Genomic DNA, 21,864 nt, shown 5'->3' on the forward strand with positions numbered 1-21,864 from the left:
CAGAGTGATTATAATAACATCAATGTATTGATGACAGCTGATCACACAATGTGCCAAGCTTTTTATAAATATTTAATTCATATATGACTCTATGAGTCTATATAATTATCAGCTCCATTTTTTACAAACAAGGAAATAGAGGCAGAAAATGGTTAAGGTTCATGTGTTCATGGTCCACAAAGCTAGTAAATGCCAACCAAGAATGATAGTATATTAGTTTGCCAGGGCTGTTATAACAAAAGTACCATAGACTGGGTGGCTTAAGCCATAGAAATGTATTATCTTCCAGTTCTAAAGGCTAGAAATCTGAAAATCATTTGTCAGCAGGGTTGGTTTCTTCTGAGGGCTGTGAAGGAAAAATCTGGTCTAGGCCCTCTCTCTGGGCTTGTCAGTAGCTGTCTCCTCTCTGTCTCTTCACATTACCTTCTTTCCATGTGTGTGTCTGTGTACCAATTTCCCTTTTTTGTAAGGACATGGGTCATGTTGGATTAGGGTCCACCCTAATTTTCATTTAAATTTGATTACATCTACCCATAAAGATAATTTATATGGATCTTATCTCCAAACAAGGTCACATTCTGATGCATTGGGGGTTAAGACCTCAATACACAAATTTTGGGGGTAGGGTGGGATACAATTCAACACACAACAACAGATACAAACCCAGCTGGCCAAGTCAGTAGGCCTCCAGACTTCACACGTAAGTATTATTCTTGAATGCTTCCTGACATTACCTTCTTGCCTTCTAATGGGGACAACTCTCAAGACCTAGAGCATGATGCTTACTCTCCAAATACAGACTTAGAACCACAGAATAGAAATCTACCCTGTAAAAGTTCTTAAGCTGGAAAAGTGTTGCCCAAAAATGTTTATTTAAGAGACTGGTTTCCAGCTTACTAGGCAATTTGGCATCGAGGACTTTTCTCATAAACATTTACAAATATTCTACTCTGTAATGAAGTTAATCAGTAAACCACACAACCTCTGGCCTCGCTCACTTCTTACCTAGTCTCATTTTCAGTTGCTGTGAATTAGCTAAGAATGGTAATGCAGTTTCAGGGGTTAGAAAATCCAATTCAAACTAGTCCTTACCACAGCCACACATCGTCAGAATTTGTCACAGAAATGATGAATGTGAAGCCTGCTAAAGGTAGGATACTGCTCACAGGTGGTCTCGGGTTGAGCTTCTGCATCTGGACAGAGGAAATCTGGGGGTCTTTTTCTTGAGGTTATAGCAACAGATCTTTGTCAGAGGTGACTCAGTCACACCTAGAAGACTGAGGTAGAAGGTTGGGATGGATGATTTTTATAGGGTTCTAAGCAGGTAAGTATCTTATTGGAACTAGGTCTGTTTTCTCTAAAATTCTTCATGGGATAATGTAGGTCCAATTAGTACCACTCTTTCAAAGTAGCACCATTGTTTAAATCAAGTGAAGTGTGAATGTTAATGTCAATGCACACTTGAAAAAAATTAAAGTACATTGCTTAATGTTTTATTTTTAAAACGGTGAGCCCCAGATCTCAGTGGAACGTTAAGTCTAGTTAGTGACCAGCTTTAACAACTGGAACAGAGTAGAATAGAACAGAAATAAGAGTGTGCCCCTCAAGAAGTAAAAGCGTTATTTCATGGAAATTTTGCTTCAGTTATATATGTGAGTTTGTACAGGTATCATGAAATAAAATGTATTTCAAACTAGGGAGTATGATAAAAAGCCATAAATAGATAATAAGAAATATGAGAGTAATAAAGTACTTCCACAGCAGGTTTCTCCCAACTGTCTATGGCAAATCAGATATGTGAAAATTTGAGCTCCAGGACTAGGCTATTTGTTTTCTCCAAATTAAAATATAGGTTATAATTAAAAGAAGTGTAATATCAATATTATTTTAACATTTTTCTCAAAACAGAAACTCTCTTTTAAAAATCTCCACCAAAAAGAAATTCTAACCATTTTTATGATAATTCTAATTATGAATTGTATTTTCAACCCGAGACTTGGCAGCATACCATTTTGTTTAACTGTGATGTCTCAAAGAGACTGACATTGATTTAGAAATGGAATTAGTTAGAAGGTTGGGAAAGCACATTTTCTATCCCCTTCAATTTAACACACTTTTATTAAAAATTTACTATGTGTCAGACTTTGTGCCAGGTGCCAGAAATAATAAAAAGGGAATATAATCTAATATTTTCCCCCCAAAAGTTCAGAGACTAACCCAATGATAACAAAAATGTACTGGATGTATGCACAACGTTTACACAGGCACTGGCAGTTTATATTCTTTGTCTTAGTGCATCCTTATTACCATTTCTGAAATAGGTGCTGACAGAGGAAGAAATAGAAACTTAAAGAAGTTCATTGTCTTTCCCCAGTTCACACATCTAGGAAACTGCAGGTGACTAGAATCTGGATTTGTCCACTCAGTAGTACACTCTTAACGAGTTTTCATACCACCTCAAGTTTAGCATGGAAGATAAGCCTGTGAACAAATAAAAAATGAGTGTACATGCTTCTGATAAGCACTGTAGTAGAGGTGTGTACAGCGGGAAGGAGAGATTAGTTCCACCTGAGGGAACTGGGACAGGACTACGGAGGAGGTCATCAGCTGACAAGGCAGGAAGAGGCACCAACATCACAAAGGCCTGGCGCCATGATCAGCAGACAACTTCACAAATGAAGCTGTGCCGTCCAGCCAAGACACCATGGATTACAGGACATGAAGAGAGGCAGAGAGGAAATTTTTCTGTTCACTTTGATTCAATAAACATTCATTAGACATTTGCTATGGTCAGCATTGTGCCAGAGATAAAAAATTAGATGGACTCTTAGGAGCATCAGAAACTGAGGTTATGAAGTGCTGCTATTATTATGTGAACCTGATTCTCCCACTTGGGTGCACAGTGGTTCTGGTCACAAACCTTTTATATGTCTAATATGATAGTCACAAGCCACATGTGACTATTTAAATTTTCTTTACTTAGAATTAAATAGAATTAAACATTTATTTCCTTCATATCTCTAACCACATCTCCAGTGTTTGGTATCCCCATGTGGTTGGTAGTCACCATATTGAAAGGTACAGAACCCATCTCAGGCAGTTCCTTTGGATGATAGTCCTTCAGGGAATCTACTAAAAGCCAGAAACCTATTCAGAATTCTGTTTTCCTTTCAGACTACCCTGGAGTTTATCCATGTGTTCTCATTTAAGAACACTTACCTAAACTTTCATAAGATTTTCTGGTTCCTTAAAATCCACATACTCTAAACTTGAATCACTTTGCCTCCACTTCCACCCCCTGATTTTCTTCTGTGTCATAAAACTTATGTATTTGTTTACTTATTTCCTTGTTTTTGTCCTGATTCTTGACATTCCCATCCCTTAACACACAGAGAAAGGCAGGGTCCTTTTCTGTCTTGTTCACCGCTGAGAGCCTCACACGATGTCTGCCAAATAGCAAGTAAGTGTTCAATACATATTTATAATGAAAGAAAGGTCTCATAGTCTCATACTTTTGTCATCAAAACAGGCTGTGTTAATATATATGAATTAGCTATCTGTTGGCTATCATTAAAATAGGGATTTTTTCTAAGTTCTTTGGGGAACAACTTGACTTTTAGTGATACTGGACTTCTTAAACCTTTTTCTTAACAACTGTATTTTATACTCAGAACTGCCATCTAAGATAGCAGGACTGGGAGTTTTTGGTCCCATTTTATGGAAGAAATTGGAACAGCCAGGGGTAGGCAGTTGTTTAAGAACTCAGTTTAATAGTGGATATTGTTCTGGTCCAACCATTTTGGATTATGTTAGCCATGCTTGTAAGCTTTATGTATATTTACCTATTTTGTGAAGATTTTGTGAGCACACAGTGAAATACTAGAAATGGGTATATTTTGAGAATAGAAGCATTACTTACTATTATTATGTACTATTTTCATATTTTTGCCACTTTGTCATTTGACATCATATTATCTATATCTTTGTAAAAGCCTCCTATGTTAATCTAGATGATACCAGGAATTAATATGACATTGATATTATCTGGGCTGAATTGGATCTCTATTGTGTTTCTTGATTATGGGAATATTTCTTTTGTTGAAATAATGCTCAGAGATCTTAAATTGTATGTGAAAAAATTGTAGGTGAAAAAATTTGTCCATTTCCTTGGATTCTACAGAATCCAGATTCTATCATTAATTGGTTGTTACACTGTGGACGAGTTGCTTAACTTTACTAAGGTTGTATTGGAGAGAACCTGGGCTATAGGAGAAAGAATTGAGGGATATGTTGGAGGATAAAATCTAGGAATAAGTGAAACTAATGCTTTTATTTTTTTATTTTTTATTTTTTATTTTTTTAGCTCTTTTCAGTCCAATTCACTCCAGAGATTTTAGTCACGTTTGGTTATGAAGTGGATCACAATTTTGCTTATATTTTTTCTTTTTTCTCTATGATCATTTCATAGTTTTCTTTTTCCATTTTGTGGTCCTAAGGCAAAGCAACATTTCCAAAATTTTTAATCTGTCAGCTGTTCTGATTTTTCTTCTGGTTTATATGGATAAGTTGGGCATAAAAGAATAGAAATTGATTTTTTCACAGATACTGTATATTATGTACTATTCGTCATTTCCTGGGTCATGGCAGAACACATTCTTTTTGACATTTAATATGTATATACTTTGCTATTGTAGAAAAGTCTTGAATTCTGATGCTTATGAACTATTAGTCATATGCTTATGGAGATTTTAGAATTAAGAAGAACTAGAACATCATCTAGCACCATCTTCTCTTTATAAATGATCAAATGGAGGCCCAGGCAGGGCAGATAAGTAATGGTTTTAAACATCATTTAACTAGATTCAGAACCATGACTCCCAGGACCCAGAGCCAGGGAAGACTTTCCAAGAGAAACTCGGGGAGAGGGTACCTATGTTAAAGAAGGCTCTGGGCTTGGGAAAGTCCTGAGTTTGGAAGTAACAAGGCACATTCAAGAATGGAGAAGATGGAACATGGGAAATGCCTGGAAAAAAATGGGTAGAGTCAGATGCAAACAAAGGCACTGAAAGGAGCAGCAAACTCAAGTAAGAGAGCAGAGAAAGAGAAAGTCTTTGCCTTTAATGCTTTTGAAACATCTCCCATCTGAAATTCTCCCAGAGAGTAGTGATTGAGTGCATGGGCTCTGAGGTCAGACTTCCAAAGTTCAAACCTCACTTAACTTAGGCAGGTAGGAGCAAAATTGCTTAACTTTTACAAATGGGTGCCACAGGTTATTTGTAAGTGGGAGATAACAATATTGTCTACACCACAGGATTTTGTGGGAAACGAGAATATACAAGTAAGTGTCTGGGCTAGGAAGGACTGTATAAAAATTTCTGCCACAATAGTAATAATACTAAGCATCTTTTGAGTACTTCAAAGAGCGTTTTACCTGTATAGGAACATGGGGTCCACAATCCCTAATTGCCAATTCCAAATTTCAAAAAGCGCTAGAAACCATTTTTTTAAAAAATTGGCACAAACTTCTTTGGTGGCAAAACTGGATCTAAAGGAATGTGAAAGTACTTATGATCATTACTTATTCCACTTTCTCTGACTATTCATGCATTTCACTGTGGAAGATATTGTATTTGACTCTTGGTTCTGTCCCAGACAACACTTGGAGTGTTATGTGAATACTACTGCATTCTGTTCTGAAATTAAAAAAAAAAAAAAAAATGGAATTCTAAAATATGTGATCCCAAGAAGTTTATATGAAGAACTGTGACTCTATATTATCTCATCCAATGATCTATATAACTTTGGATATAGATATTTTCATCCCAATCTTGAAGTTGTGAAAACTGAGCTTCATCAATATTTCAAGCAATTTACTCAAAGTCTCACTGTTCGTAGACATGGGGCTGGGATTTTGGTTTAGGGTTATCTAACAATGCTTTGAAGAATCAGACACATTTACATACTCTCTTATCTATTTATGTGTATTACATTTTTATGCATCAGCTTTTTAAAAAATTCATTGATACTTTATATTTGCATTCGTGCACACAACATAATTTGGTTTATTAAATATTTTTAGCATTTTGCAAAATTCAAATATTTTTATTTTCTAAAGAGCTATAGTTTATGTTTGTGGGAAATAGAGACATTTTCATAACTTGATAGTTTTTTGTTACTTTGTGGTTTTATATATAAGTAATAATGAATAATAATGTTTATTGAATAATAATGATCATAGGAACAGTAATTATTATTCCTATTTTAGTGTCAGGTATAATTTATTGAGCACTTCTTATGTGCCAAAATTAGCAAAGTACTCAGCAAGCATTCTCGTTTAATACTTACGTCAATCCAATGAGGTAGGTATTTCATTATGAAGAGAAAACAGACTTAAAGATATTAAAGAAATCGTCAACTGCACACAGATAGTAAAAGAACAGGGGTTTGAATCCAGATAGACAGATTCCAGGTATTGCATTCTTGTTTCTTTTCTTAGCGTCTTTGTTTTATAGTAATTTAAATAACAGATGCATGGTAAAAATCACAAACGGTAAAAAGATGATACAATCTCCTACCCCAGAAAATAATGCAATAATATCAGTTCCCACAGTCCCCACCACACACCTAACAATTATACTAAACTGCCTCTCTAATTTCTAGAATAATGACATTAATTTTAGTTTTGTTACTTTTATTCAGGTGTGCTAACGGAACAAGCGGCAGGTGCTCTGGGGCAGAACCTAGATGTGGAGCCATACTCTCAGTACAACGATGTTCAGTTTCCCCAAGTTCAACCACAGATTTCCTCCTCATCCTATTATTCCAGCCTGGGAGTCTACCCCCAGCAGCCTGAAGAGTGGTACTCTCCCGGATTATATGAACTCAGACGAATGCCAGCTGAGACTCTGTACCAGGGAGAGAGCGAGGTGGCAGAGATGCCTGTAACAAAGAAGCCCCGAATGGGTGCATCAGCAGGGAGGATTAAAGGGGACGAGCTGTGTGTTGTTTGTGGAGACAGAGCATCTGGATACCATTACAATGCCCTGACCTGTGAGGGGTGCAAAGGTAAGCATCTTGTGATTGGCAGGTTTCTTTTTGTTCAAGTTCTACTACATTGGCTATTGAAATCCCCTGAGCTGGATTCTTCCCTTTTCCCAGTAACTTCCCATTTTTCCTTCTCTGCTTCTACCTCCTCCTACCTTCTCTACCTTTATTGGACTTCCATTGATCTTAAGGAAAATCACATTCAAGTATTTGGCTTAGATATAAATAATCTTCTCCATATTCCCAACCACACACAGATAATTAAAAGGAATTTTGACAAAGTTTAGGGAGTTGTGGGTTTTTTTTTTTTTTTTTAAGAAAAGAGAAACCGTTGAACTCCTCTTTTTAACTTATGATGGAGAATGTGACTTTATTCAATATAAGTTTTAGCATACATTTTTATGTGCTTTGGTTAATTGAGAAAGAAAATGAGGAAGAACTGGGGAAAGTAAGTAATGATAGCTTAAATTCAACAAATATACCATTTAGATTATAGATCTGTGAATGATGCTATAGCAGAATCTATAGCAATCTATTCAGAATGTATAAAATATATTAAATCTGAAATGACTCAAAGACCTTTGTGATTTTTCTCCCAGTAAGGGCACAGATAATAAGTTTGTAAAATTTCAGAGATAAAAGATAGAGGGGATTCATAGGCTCATTCATCTGTTCAGTTTTGTCTTTAATCATTCAGCAACTATTTTTAGAATTTGTAGGTATTCTATAGCTTGCAGAATATTGAAAGCTGAATAAGAACTCTCCTTTGAGCAGAATCTATCAGATAATGTGCTAAATTGTACCAGATGTTAATGATTGCTTCAAAAATAAACAGAGGATCCAGTCACATAAAGATAGATCAAGGACATTTTAAACCTTTGAAAGTTTAAATAATCAGATTACATAAAACCATAGTAGTTGCCCCTGAAAAACTGAGTATGATTTTATTAGAATTTTAAAGCCTTGTTTTTAGTTTTAATTAACATGCATAAATTGTACTTGTAATGAGGGTCAATGTGATATTTCAGTATTTGCATTCAATGTACAGTGTTTAAATCCTGCTTCCCTTTTTCTACCTTTCCTTCCCCTCCAATCCCTATTCTACATTCAGGTGTGGGGTACTGTAGGTTGAACTCAGGAGCATCCCATCACTGAGTTACATCCCCAGCCATATTTTGTATTTTATTTAGAGACAGTGTCTCACTGAGTTGCTTAGTGCCTGAGGTTGGCTTTGAACTCTCGATCCTCCTGCCTCAACCTCCCAAGCAGCTGGAATTACAGGCATGCGCCACCCTGCCCAGCCTCAATTTTTTTTAAACTTCTACATATGAGAAGGAACATGAAATGCTTGTCTTTTTTGTATCTGGTTTATTTCACTTAATATAATGTCCTCTATTCCCATCCATTTTGCAATGGAAGATATTATTTCATTCTTTATATTTGAATAATATTTCACTATATATGTATATATATCACATCTTATTTATCTATTCATTTGTTGATGAGTACCTAGGTTGATTCCATGTCTTGGCTATTGTGAATAGTGTTTAAATATGAGTATGTAGGTATCTTTTTTTCTTTAGGAATTATTTTTTGAATCCTTTGATTTCTTTGTTAATATGCTTTTATATTCAAGAAAGATAATGAGATTTTCTCATATTTGAAAAACTATTTAAAAAATTTTTTTTAAGTTGTAGGTGGACAAAATACCTTTATTTTTATTTTTATGTGGTGCTGAGAATTGAACCCAGGGCCTACCACTGAGCCACAACCCCAGTCCCTGAAAAACTGTTTTGCAGGTATTTTTTTGACATGCTGATTTCATTTCTTTTGACATATGACCGAACAATGGGATAGCTGACAGATGTATTTTTAGTTTTTTGGAGGAATTTCCATACTATTCTTCATAATGGTTATACAATGGTTTACATGTCCACCCACAGTGTACAAGAGTTTCTTTTGTGACACATTCTTGCCAGTGAACTTTTTGGTAATTGTCATTCTAACTAGAATGAGATGAAATCTATTGTAATTTCAGTTTGCATTACCCTGATAGCTAATGATATTGAGCATGTTTTCATATATGTCTTGCTATTTGTATGCCTTCTTTTGAGAAGTGTTCATTCAGATCAACTTGCCCATTTTTAAAATTAGGCTACTTGATAATTCACCTTGACCAAGTTGATATTGAAGGATGCAAGGATGGTTCAACAAACGTAAATTAATAAATGAAACACATCATATCAAGAGATTGAAGGGGAAAAATCATATGATTATCTCAATAGAAGCAGAAAAAGCATTTGATGAAATCCAACATTCCTTTAGGATAAAATCATGAGTCACATCTGGAGCTTTTTTGAAGGAAGTTCTTTCTTGGGTGCTTCTACTGTTGACTTATATTGCTTTTATCAAATTCCTCATGGTATTTTTTAATGTAATGAAAGATTTCTACTTCAAAAAAGAATGAATCCAAATTTTAAAAATTCAATATAAACAAAATTACAAAACTAATAAAATAATAAAATGTGTTAGTTATATGGTTTTGGTCAGGGGAAGAGAAGCTCATACAGGATATATGTGCCTGGTATAAAGTAAGTATGAAATAAATGTCTTTGAAACACCATGAATGAAAATCTACATTCATTGCTAATTACTTAGTCAGCCAATATAATATGTCTCCACTTGGTAAAAGTATATCCAGAAGTTTTTACAATATTTAATCCTTCCTTGCTTCAAATGATAAGCAAATACTGCCCCTCAGCCCCTAGATCTAGTGACAGTATTTTTTGAATGGGCAGAGTTATGGAAATGGAGACCTGCCTGCTTATGTGACAGTTGAATTAAAAAAAAATAGAGGTTGGAAGGTTGGAATACATCTGGAAGGAATTGCTAATTAGATATCAAGCCAAAATAATTGTTGGTTTAAAAGAAACACAAATAAAAGTTTTTCAGGTTGTTTCGAAAAACCAACTGTTGAACCATATACAGAACTTTGTAGTTGCTCTAGTCAACTAGTGGTCAGGGCTGTTACTCTAGAAAGTAAAACTAGAACCAGAAGATGAAGGTTATAGGATGGCATGTTTGGGGCTTAATTCAAGAATTAATTTTCTAAGACTAACATGGGGAATTTTAGCAGTGAGATTGGTTTCCTGCCTCTCGTGATAACAAGCTCCTCTTTATAATTCAAAAAGAGTTTAGATGAAGGGGCTTGAGTCCCTGACAGGAAATTTCTGCATTGTATGAGAAATTGTGGCTTCTGAGGTCTTTCTTCAAATTCTTTGCATCTATAGCATCATCTCTTACACTATTCTAATTATTTCATGTCTGTATGTCTTATCTAAACTAGCTTGTAAATTTCATAATTAGCCCCTCCTATTGAATGAAAGGGAAAGACAGACAAGGATTTCTAAACCTTGTCACTATTGACAGTTCAGACTGCCTAATTCTGCTGTAGGGAATGTTTTATATTTATTGTGGTACATTTAGCAGACACCAGTAGCAAGCCCCACTTGAAGCCAGTGGCAAGTCCCAAGTTTTACAAACTTTGCTAAATGTCCTTGGGGAGAAAAATCTCTCCAGCTGAGAACCACTGAGATAGAAAGTACTAGTACAATACAGAGGTTCTCAAACTTGGGCTACGTCTTCTTGAAGGAAGCTGTTTTTGGGTGCTTCTAATGCTGACTGCTATTGCTTCTATGAGATTCCTTGTGCTATTTTTTTTATACAATGAAAAAGTTTCTATATAGCCAAAAAACAAAGCCAAATTTACAAATTAAATATTAACAAAAGTACAAAAGCCAATAAGATAATAAAATGTGTTAGTTATGTGGTTTTGTTGCTCAAAATGTTACTAAAAGCACAGGTTCTTTTGGGTTTAGTATGCCAATACCACGTGCCATATGGGGCTTCAATTCTCTATCGCTTTTCTCTGTTCAAACAATTGGTTCATCCAAACCTTGTTTTGTCCCGAGCTCCATTTGGCCATCCTTAAGCTAGGCCCTATCATGCGTCTTATATTTACCCTTGCCATTTTCTTATAGCTCTTGATAATTAAGTCATACTTTTTACTCTTAATGAGATCACTGGCACAAACAAAAATGCAGGTGATTAGTTTGAATGCTAATATAAGATGGTCATAGAGATGATCCAGAGAATGCTAATTATTAATTTTTTAAGACTGTCATAAAACAGAAATGTAAAAGTAATTTAATATGTGTGAAGGACTTAGAAAAAAATGTAGCACATGGTCAAAACTCAAAAAAGCCTGTTGTTATTACTGTTATGGTGTTTGCATCGGTTTGTACAGAATGTGGTAGAAATGTGGCTGTTTTCTCCTTGCATTGATGAACGTTGATGCCCAACCCATTATCAGTTGTTTGCTAAGACACTCTATTTGACATTGTTCAAATTACCAAAAGCCACTTTAACTTGTCTGCGTGGACTAGTGATACTCACGGTCTGGTTCCTGGTCCAGCTGTATCAGCATCGCATGGGAATTTCTAGAAAATGCTAATTTGGGGATCCTATTCCAGGCCTATAGAATCAGAATTTCTAGGAATGAGACCTGAGACTTTTGTTTAATAAGCCATTCATTCTAAAGGTTGAGAAATATTGATATAAATTATAATAAAAAGGCACTTGAGGGACTCATTTGGTCAGGCAGCTTGGTTGAGTGTTTTGATTGTGAAATCCACAAGGATGGGAAGAGAAAACAGGAGAAGTGCTGCTTTCCAATAGGACAATTGAATAGATAAAAATGCAGAATAGAAACCTGGGCTAGGAAGTCTAAACTAAGTCCTATTTCTTGCCTGGGGCAGTGGGGAGAGAACATGTATAATTTATTCTGAAAGTTTGATTCAAAAGAAAAATTTCAATAGAACCTACAAAATTTCAGTGCCAATTGCTGTTAACTTGCTAATTATCTTAAGTTTTTATAACTGTGTTAGATAGGTATTATTGTGCCCATTTAAAGGAGAGAAATAAGGCTATCACATCAAAGAATCTGAGATTTAGAAAGACCAGTGCTAAAGATTTATGAGATGTATTTACTATACTTTAATAGTAAAAATCACTAATTCACATGCCTTATGCCAATTATAATTATAGAAGAAGAAACTGAAGCACAAGAATCAACTTACCCAAGGCTTCAGAGCTAATAATGGGATAGAGCTTGTAACTTTAACTCTAGAACCTGTATAATTGACCACTAGGCTTTTCATTGCTTCCCTGCTAAGTGTTCACTCTACTCTTGAGTTATTAGCTCAAGGTTAAGACTGTCTATGTCAGTGGCCAAAGGAAGAAAGTCAAGTACTCCATTTGAGTTTTAAGCTATCAGTGTTGGAAGAGAAGCCCATAGAGGATAGAAGTTGAAGGTAGGTGGCTGTCAGGAAAGCACAGGATTACAGGAGACAAGAGTCAGAAAGTGGTCAGAGGACAGCTAAAGATTTAGGAAGGAGAAGCTAGACTTAGACTTTTTTTTTTTTAAACAGCAGAATAAGATAGAGCTTGTTCATTGATTTGATTTGAGACTTTGCCCCCACAGTGTCAGCAAAAGGATGGGTGTGCAAGGGAGGGAACCCGAGGGAGCCAGGCAAGCCCATGTCATATGCCAGAGCTGGGTTTTTTCTTTTTCCTGTAAAGGACTAGACTATAAATATTTTGGGCTTTGCACCAGATCAGTCTCTATTGCAACTACTCAACTCTTGTCTGCATAGCATAAAGGCAGTCATATCTAGAATGGTCATGGCTGTGTTCCCACAAACCTTACTTTCAAAAATAGGCAGGAAAGTGAAAAACAGAGATATCCATCTGTAGTTTGCTGACCCTGTTCTTGAGCAATGACTCTTGAGGGTATTAGACTAACTGGAAGCTTGTATCGTGAAAGAGCATAACACTCAATCCAAGGACTATGTGCAAGAAATGTAGCCCTATTTTGTATGATTGGATTTAATTCCATTGCAAGCCCTGGTGGAAATTTTGTTTAATTCAATTTAGGATTAGTCTACTCAACTCCTACCAATTAATTAATTAATTAATTATTTTTTTGTCTAAGTACTAGACTTAACGTGGAGTTGTGGAGGGACTGGACCATGGGGTGGGGCTACAACTCTGGTCCTCAGGAGTGATAACACAGCCTGGCATCTGGTCCACTTTTCAGTTACCAACAGGGATTCTCTGTGGTACCATCTTGGGGTCCTGAGCACACTCCTCCTTCATATCTGGTCATGTCTGTCTGCTTCTTTTAGCTTGGCGATGGGTTCCTAAAGCTTCTTCCTTATTGTGCTGGAATGCCTGGCTGCCCAGAGAAACCATGCAGCTATTTCATGTGCTCTCTGCCATGCTGGGCTCAGGGAACCCCAAGGGCCTTCCCAGCCCTACTAAGGAAAGGGCACAAAAATACTTTTGTTTTAGGATGCCAAATAATATGGAGTTTCTATCATCTCTCAACCCATGCCTAGGATTCAGGGGCACCAGAGGGACAGAGTTCAGGGCTGTCTCAGGTCTGACATGGCTTAGCTGTTTTTAATTTTATTTTTGTGTTGAGGGGGTACTGACAATTGAACTCAGGGGCACTCGACCACTGAGCCATGTCCTCAGCCCTATTTTCTATTTTATTTAGAGATAGGGTCTCACTGAGTTACTTAGTGCCCCACTTTTGCCGAGGCTGGCTTTTAACTCATGATCCTCCTGTCTCAGCCTCCTGAGCTGCTGGGATTACAGGCATGTGCCACCGTGCCCAACTATGGCTTAGTTCTACATTCTCTTTGATTGTTTGCCACCACCCAAAGTGGGGAAATTTTATCTAGTGTTTTGAATTTGAGGACTTGGTCTTTGTAGACTGAAAAGCTAATGATAGGCTTCCTTGTGGTCTTATATGTCCTCTTCAGAAAACAAATAAAAATTGTCTTAGTTTAGCAAATAGGGAAGGGAGAAGGGGAGGTGAGGAAAAGCAGAGGAGCCCAGAACAGGGTAGAGTGTGAGTGAAAGATCCAGGGCCCTATGACAGGCAGGTCTGACAGCTCAACCCACACCCACATCCCTTGGGTATCTGTGCTCACCAAATGCAAAGTAAATTTCACTCCATAATGTTCCAGCAAAGGGAGTGTGGCTTTGGGATCTGACCAGTATGCATTGAATCCATGTTCTGCACTTCTTGGCAGAATAAGTGAATTAATATATCAGTCAGAGTTTGGGGAAATAAAACAGGAACCAATATTTCAAGCAGAAAGGAATTACTACAGGAGAAATTGGAAGGGCCCGAAATAGGTTCTATGTTGAGGTTCAAGTAGAATGCTCAGAGCCACACTGCAACACTGGCCTGCCAGGGCCATTACTGTTTTGCCCCAGTGAAGAAGGTAGGGACCTAGGAAGCCACAAGAGCAGTTGACCATAGGAATTTACCACCCAGCTGCCACCTAGGGATCATGAAACTGCCTTCACTGCAATTACTGGCTCCAGAGCTATGACTTGTCTGCTGAATCTGCACCTATGTGCAAACACAAGTGCCCTGTGCCCTGGATCTCTACTCCCTCAACTGACAACCATGGTGCTACCATGGCAAAATTCCAGACCATCCACTAGCAGCACAGCTCTGACCTCATTTCTGCTTCTCAGTGTCTTCTAAAGGCGTCTTTATGGGAGAGCTGAAATCACACCCCACACGTTAGGGGCCAGGGTGCCTGAGAGAGGTGGTGCTCCCCTTTCCTGCCTCTGCAGTATAGACTTACAACAGGTTGGAAGGAGGGTGCAGGGCTAGTTGATCCCTAGTCAATGCCATACTTTCCTTCTGTGAGCCTCAAATCTGCAAAATGGGGATATTATCCACATCACAGGGTCTTTGCGAGGGTTAAATCAGTTTATTATATGTAATGTTCTTGTCACATCTCTTGCTTTAGGTCTTCTGACCTGTGAGATGTAAAGAAACACAGAATAAAAAAAGAAAAAAACAAGAAAAAAATTTAGACTTAGAAACAATCGTAGATCGTAGATGCATTTCTTAGTTTCATTGGTTTTTATTTCTAGTTCCATTAAAAATGTATTAATTCATCCCACTGCTTTGTCATAGACATTTATGGCATCAGTAACAGAAGTTGCATTTAAATGTTTTAAAAAGTAATAGCAGCAGAACACAAGCATAGTGCAGAGCGACAATTGCTGCTATTTGCTTGGCCCTAGATCATATCAGGAGCTTTCTTTCCCTCTCAGTTATCTTTGCAGTTTATGGAAATGTGCTAACATCTGAATGAATTCTGATTCAAACCTTATGGAACAAAACCCATCTGCATCTGACTGGAAATTTCAAATGACTGCCTTTCCTAATAGGTCAGTGTCTGTCACATCTATCTCAGTGCCAGGAGTCTACCCATGAGAGAGAGAATGGCAGAATTCTTAAAAGGTATTGTTTTAGTGAGCAGGTGACCCTACTGTCATTCTGAATATATTTTAATATAAGATCATGAACCAATGCTAGATTTAGCTCTGAGGTTTTAGAAAAACTTCCAAAATTATTGAAGCCATCCTGGCATAGAATAGATGTGAAATGTTTCTGATGGACCTTTTGTTTATGAACTTTTGTAAAAGTTGAGGTGCCCTCATATAAACTTAATGAGATCCTATTTGAGATCAAGTGAGGTCTGAGTTTATAAATTTAATAATGATCCTAATGAACTCCCCAGGTCAAATTGTCCTAGGGTATGATGCAAGATGGGGCTCCAAATTATTTCATTGCATCGGAAGGCTTTTGTAGTAAGTGTTGTGAAATCATGTAGAGTGGGATTCTGACGTTAGACAATTCCAGGTAATTCTTTCCAGCTGTTCTAAACTGACTAATGTCTTATGCTTCAGACCCCTACATGTAAAATACAGATAGTAAGAAAGATGAGGAGGAGGAGGGTGAGTGGATGGTGGTAATAATGGTGATGGTGATGATAGATAACAACATCAGGTGCTTACTAAATGTAGACACTGCTCTGGGACTTTCTGTGTGCTAATTCATTTAATCTTCAGGACAATCCTTTGAGATAGGGATATACAGATTGCTATGAGGATTAAACAAAGTAATGGCTATCAAGCAATTAATACCACACTTGCCAGTGGTAATTTCTCATTAATGTCTGTCATTATTACTATTATCATTGGGTTGGGCTGTTGTGATGGAAAAAGGAGACATTGTTTATAGAACACCTGATTTGGTACCTTGCACACTTATGTGTTCCATAAGCATTAGCTGTTATTTCGTTGATGATTTCTTCTCATTTTATCATTATTCCTCTATCACCCAACTTCCCCAATTTGGATCATATACTATTTTCTAAACTTTCTCTCTTCCTGTTAATTAATTACTTCATTAAGTTCTTTTTTTTTTTTTTTTTTTTGGTACTGGGGCTTGAACCCAGGGTCTTGTGCATACGAGGTAAGCACTCTACCAATTGAGTTATATCCCCAGTCCTTAAGTTCTTTATTTATCAAATATAATTAAGTAGCAGTTTCTACACCAGTCACTATTCTAAGATTAGGAGATATAGTTGTGAACAAAACAGACAAAAGTTCTCTCCTTATAGTCACCATTTTAAAGCACTAATGAGAAAACAGTTTATGTAACTGAACTAAAGATGACAAAAAAGAAACTAAAAAATAACAAAGATTTAAAAATATAAAATAAAAAAATAGTATCTGAAAGAACATACAGAAAATAAAATGATAGAAGAGTGGTTTCCAGTGGATGAAGATTGATATTTCAAATATAGAGGCAATAAGGCAAGGCAATAAATGCTAGATTTAAATAAGAAAAACAAGTTTAAAATAAAAATATAAGCAATATATAAATATGTGAGTGATGATTAAAAGAAACTTTCCAAAGTATAAATTATTGAATGAGAACAGTTACAAACACATGTGCAAGAAAAAAAAATGAATAATAATTCAAGCAGTAATTCAGAGGGTAATCCATAAGAGTAAGCCAGTTCTTGGGCTCAGGCAGCTACAAGAAACCAGCAGACACCTCCCTTGGCTAGAATTCCCTTACTGGGAACCCACAGCACCCGAGGGAAGATGCTGGGAATCAGGCTCCAGGTCCTGAGAATTTGTCTATAAGGGAGTCTAAATGGCTTTTAAAGATGTACAAAGCCAGGCTCCTGCAGAATAGAATCCCTGTCTTTATCTTCCCAGGAGACTCCAAGCTGGGGTGAGGGGGTCATTGTATTTCTGTTTCCTAGTGCTTTAAACTACATTACCATCTCATAAACATTTTGTTAAAGCAATAAGTGCAAATGATTCCAAAGCCAAATGGGAAAAAGGTCTCTGCTCTAACCCTCTCCACCCCAGAGACTACTACTAATAACCTCGTTCTATCTCTCTTTTTGTGCTTAGCTATCTATTTACTTAGGTCATTTGCATAGTCTTTGTTTATATTTGCAGAACCATCTTTTCTCTCACAACATGGAAAAAAAAACCCGAGAAGGACACCAGGTGGGGAGAAATGTCCTCCCAGACGCCAGTCCAGTATCTGCAATTTGGAGTAGGAGGAGTGATATGGGAGGATGAGTATAAGGGGTAACCAACCCCTCTTCAGGTCTCCCAGGAGGCTCTTGGGAATCTTTCAAAGCTTAAACCTGGAGGCTATGTTTCTGAAAGCTTTGGAGGAATGGGATATCTGCTTATGTTGAACCTTGTTGAGAGATCTCTGAGGTACTCTCCATCTTCCACTGCCCTGACTCTTCTTGTCCCCTATGTGGCCACATGTCCAGCAGCATGGACTTATTGTGCAGTGTCTGGAGTCTGGAGGAGTTCCACTCAGGCTTTCAGTCATCTGCGTGGGTCTCTCTTCTTCAGTCAGGATGTGTCAGGATAATTTCTTCTTGGCCACTTTTCTCTTGATAATGGTCTCGATGAACCAGTGGTTGAAAATATGGGTTTCATCCTCAGCAGAACTGACCGAGAGGCCCTGAAGCATGTCACACTTACTGTTGGATTGGAGTCATGGTATCTTGAGAGGCAGGCTCAAATTGGGGAAGAGCTGATGAGAAACTTGGTCCCAATTGTCTGAAAAGAGTCATTTCCAAAATCCACCTGATAAAGAAATCTTCAGAATGGAATCACACAATACCAGACAAAAATAAAAATAAGCAAAACTAAATGCTAACAAACTAAATTTAAAAAGAAAAATGAAGAAAAAGATATTGACTTATGGTTTTCCTTTCTTGTCATATTTATCTATAGTTTTAATATTAAGTGAATGATGACGTCATAAAATAAGTTAGAATGTGTTCTCTCTGCTTCTGTTTTTGGAAGAGACTATAGAGAACTGGTATCATTTCTCCTTTAAATGGTCAACAGTAAAACCATCTGTGTCTAATGCTTTCTGTTTTGGAAGTTATTAATCACTGACTCAATTTAACAGATAGATCTATTTTGATAATCAATTTTTCCTTATGTGAGTTTTGATCAATTGTGTCTTTCAAGGAATTTCATCTAATTTATCAAATTTGTGAGCTTAGAGTTATTTATAATGTCTTTGTGTTCCTTTTAATGCCCTTAGGGACTAATTAGTTGATGGGGTCCTCTTTAATTTCTGATATTGGTAGTTGATGTCTTTTCTCTTTTTTCTTGGTTGGCCCTGCTAGAGATTTATTAATTTTATTGGTCTTTTCAAATAACCAACTTTAGCTTCATCATTTTTTTTTCTATTTTTTTCCTATTTTCAATTACATTGACTTCTGCTATATTTTTCCCTTTCTTTTGCTTACTTTGGATTTAATTTGCTCTTCTTTTATAGTTTCCTAAAGTAAAAGCTTAGATTATTGATTTTAGATCTTAATACAGAGTACGTATTTAACGTTATAAATTTCCCTACAAGCACTGCTTTTGCTGCATCCCACAAATTTTGATAAGTTGTGTTTTCATTTTCATTAAGTTCTTTAGGTGGTCACCTCTATACCTTAGATTTTCTTTATGTTTAACTTTTCAGAGCCTCTTTATTATTGGAACACACTGTCATAGCAGAATGGGGAGCTGAAGCTCCAAACCTCAGTTCTTAAATCCCAATGAAAGAAAATTTAAAGTCAGGCATGACAATCCAAGCAAGAAAATTTTATTATGAGAAAATAAAGTGAAATTAAGGCAAGGTTCAAGCAAAAAACACTTTTAGGAGAGAGAGTGGGTCATCTTTGAGTGCAGAATGACAAAGGAAAAAAATGCTACTTCCAAATTTGTTGCTGTTTGATGTTTGTCACAAGAACTGGGTTCTATGTTCTAGAGTCTTTATCAATAACCTTGAGTGGAGGAATTTTTTAAAAATATTTATTATTCATTCTAATTAGTTGTACATGACAGTAGAATGCATTTATACATTTTGATAGAACATACATAAATGAAGTATAATCTCTCATTTTTCTGACTATTCATATTGTAGGATCACATTGGTTATGCAGTCATGTGTGTATATGAGGTAATAATGTCCATTTCACTCTGCTATCATTCCTTCCCCCAGACCCCTTCCTCTCTCTTCACTTCTACCTAATATAAAGTAACTCCATTCTTCCCTATCTCCGCCCCCTTATTGTGAATTAGCATCTGCATATCAGAGAAAACATCTGGCCTTTGGTTTTTGGGTTTTGCTTATTTCACTTAGCTTGATATTCTCTAACTCCATCCATTTACCAGCAATGCCAGAATTTCATTCTTCTTTAAAGCTGAGTAATTATTCCATCATATATATATATATATATATATATACTGTGAAAAGAGAGCCTACAGATTGGAAGAAAATCTTTACCACATGTACCTCAGATAAAGTATTAATCTCTAGGATATATAAAGAACTCAAAAAACTTAATGCCAATAAATAAATAAATAAATAACCCATCAATAAATGGGCTAAGGAACTGGGCAGACACTTCACAGCAGATATACAATCAATCAACAAATATATGAAAAATGTTCAACATCTCTAGAAATTAGAAAAATACAAATCAAAACTACTCTAAGATTTCATTTCACTTCAATCATAATGGCAATTATCAAGAATACAAGCAACAGGGCTGGGGATATAGCTCAGTTGGTAGAGTGCCTGCCTCGCAAGCACAAGGCCCTGGGTTCAATCCCCAGCACCGCAAAAAAAAAAAAAAAAAAAAAAGAATACAAGCAACAATAAAAGTTGGTAAGGGATGTGGGGAAAAAGGTATACTCATACATTGCTGGTGGGAATGCGAAATGGTGCAACCATTGTGAAAAGCAGTATGGAGAGTCCTCAGAAAACTTGGAATGGAACCACCATTTGACCCAGTTTTTGAACTCCTCAGTTTATACCCAAAGGACTTAAAATCAACATACTATAGTGACACAAACACATCAATGTTTATAGCCACTCAACTCACAATAACTAAATTATGGAACCAACTTAGATGCCCTTCAACAGATGAATGGATGGAGAAATAATGGAGGAACTTTTTATCCTAGTTGGTCCTTTCTGGAACTGTCCATCCGATTCAGGGGGCTTCATCTACAAGTCAGTTCTATATTAATGTGGGTGCTGGGGTCAATAATTGGCCAGACTTCATCTTAGTATGACTGCAGGATTAATGGAATTTTCCATCTGAAATACACTAAGAAACGTATGGCCATAAATCCTAACTTTACAATGAGGTAGGCAACTTCAGCTTCTGTCCCAGCAAGTAAGCATAAAAAGATGATTTCCCCTTTCATTCCCTCTTAGAATGAAAAGAAAATGAAATGGCAGTAGAAGCAAGGACAAAGCACATATGAAGGATTCAATAAATTCTGTTAATTCTGAATTCACCTTAACATTCCTAAATTTATTGCAAAATACTCATTATGGACTGAGATTGAGGATGGTAACAGGTCTCAATTAGGAGTAGGGCACTGTGCTATGTGAGATTTGGGGAGATTAATATCTCAATATTTTTTTAATATAAACTACTGGAAGGACAGTATAACATGGTGGTTAAGAGCACAAAGTCTGAATTGAGCCTATTAGGGTTCAAATTCAAGCTCTACCATTTGTTATCCATAGGACCTCGAGCAAATTAGCCTCCTCTTCTATAAGAGAGATTATAATAACATCTATCTCTCTGGATTGTGTAGAGTATTATATGCAAAGTATCTAGAACAATACTTGGAACAAAACAAGTGCTATATAAGTTGAGATAGACCAGTTCTATTAAGGCCATATTGAATGTAAAGATCTCTCATTACTCAGCTCTGTGTTTATTCTTGTTTCAAAAGCTTCCAGACCTTGAAGTTTTAAAACATTAAGCAATATTTTATTTACTTCAAACTAATGGGTAGCCTAACTACCAGTGACTACTGGTGTCAATCACTGGTGTTTGGCATGTGCATGTGTTTGTACACATATATGCACATGACTTGTGAATAGGGTGTGGTCTGTGGGTTCCATCTGTATAAAGAAGCAGAAAAGTAGGTGTAAAATTCTGTACAATTAAGGGATCCCAGTAAAAGCACCATCCTGTAGCTATTCTACTGCTCCCCCAGGGATCCCCCTAGTGCTACACATTCTGCAGATGGCAATGCCAACTGTGCCTACTCATCTTTTATTACCAGGAAGGCTCTGTTCTTCAGTGAATTTCCTTTCCATTCATTTCCAAATGAGTTTTCTGATATGAGCATTGTTGAATATGCACAAGAAAGAGCAAGATAGAGGCAGCAGTATGAGTATGGATAGATTTGCATAAGTATAAATACAGTATATGTACCCATATTTAAATGATATAATGATAATATTGTGTTGCCATCTCAGAATGAAAGCTAATTAATTCAGCTATTGAGATGATAATGCTTTCTTTC

General features: G+C 36.6%; 1 protein-coding gene across 6 annotated transcripts in view; it reads left to right on the forward strand.

Moving 5' to 3' along the window:
- Nr1h4 (nuclear receptor subfamily 1 group H member 4) overlaps window positions 1-21,864 on the forward strand; it is a 73,768-nt gene that overhangs the window by 22,501 nt on the left and 29,403 nt on the right. For 3 of the 6 annotated variants that reach the window (XM_047551529.1, XM_047551534.1, XM_047551530.1), the window contains exons 1-2: window positions 1,026-1,150; window positions 6,700-7,065. In XM_047551529.1, coding sequence (XP_047407485.1) covers window positions 1,042-1,150; window positions 6,700-7,065 — 475 coding nt within the window. In that variant the 5' untranslated portion in view covers window positions 1,026-1,041. Of the gene's footprint in view, window positions 1-1,025; window positions 1,151-6,699; window positions 7,066-21,864 lie in introns of those variants that run through there. The other 3 variants (XM_047551531.1, XM_047551532.1, XM_047551533.1) reach the window with 1 other exon arrangement.

The sequence above is a fragment of the Sciurus carolinensis genome, chromosome 4 (assembly GCF_902686445.1).
Source record: "Sciurus carolinensis chromosome 4, mSciCar1.2, whole genome shotgun sequence".
NCBI lineage: Eukaryota > Metazoa > Chordata > Mammalia > Rodentia > Sciuridae > Sciurus > Sciurus carolinensis.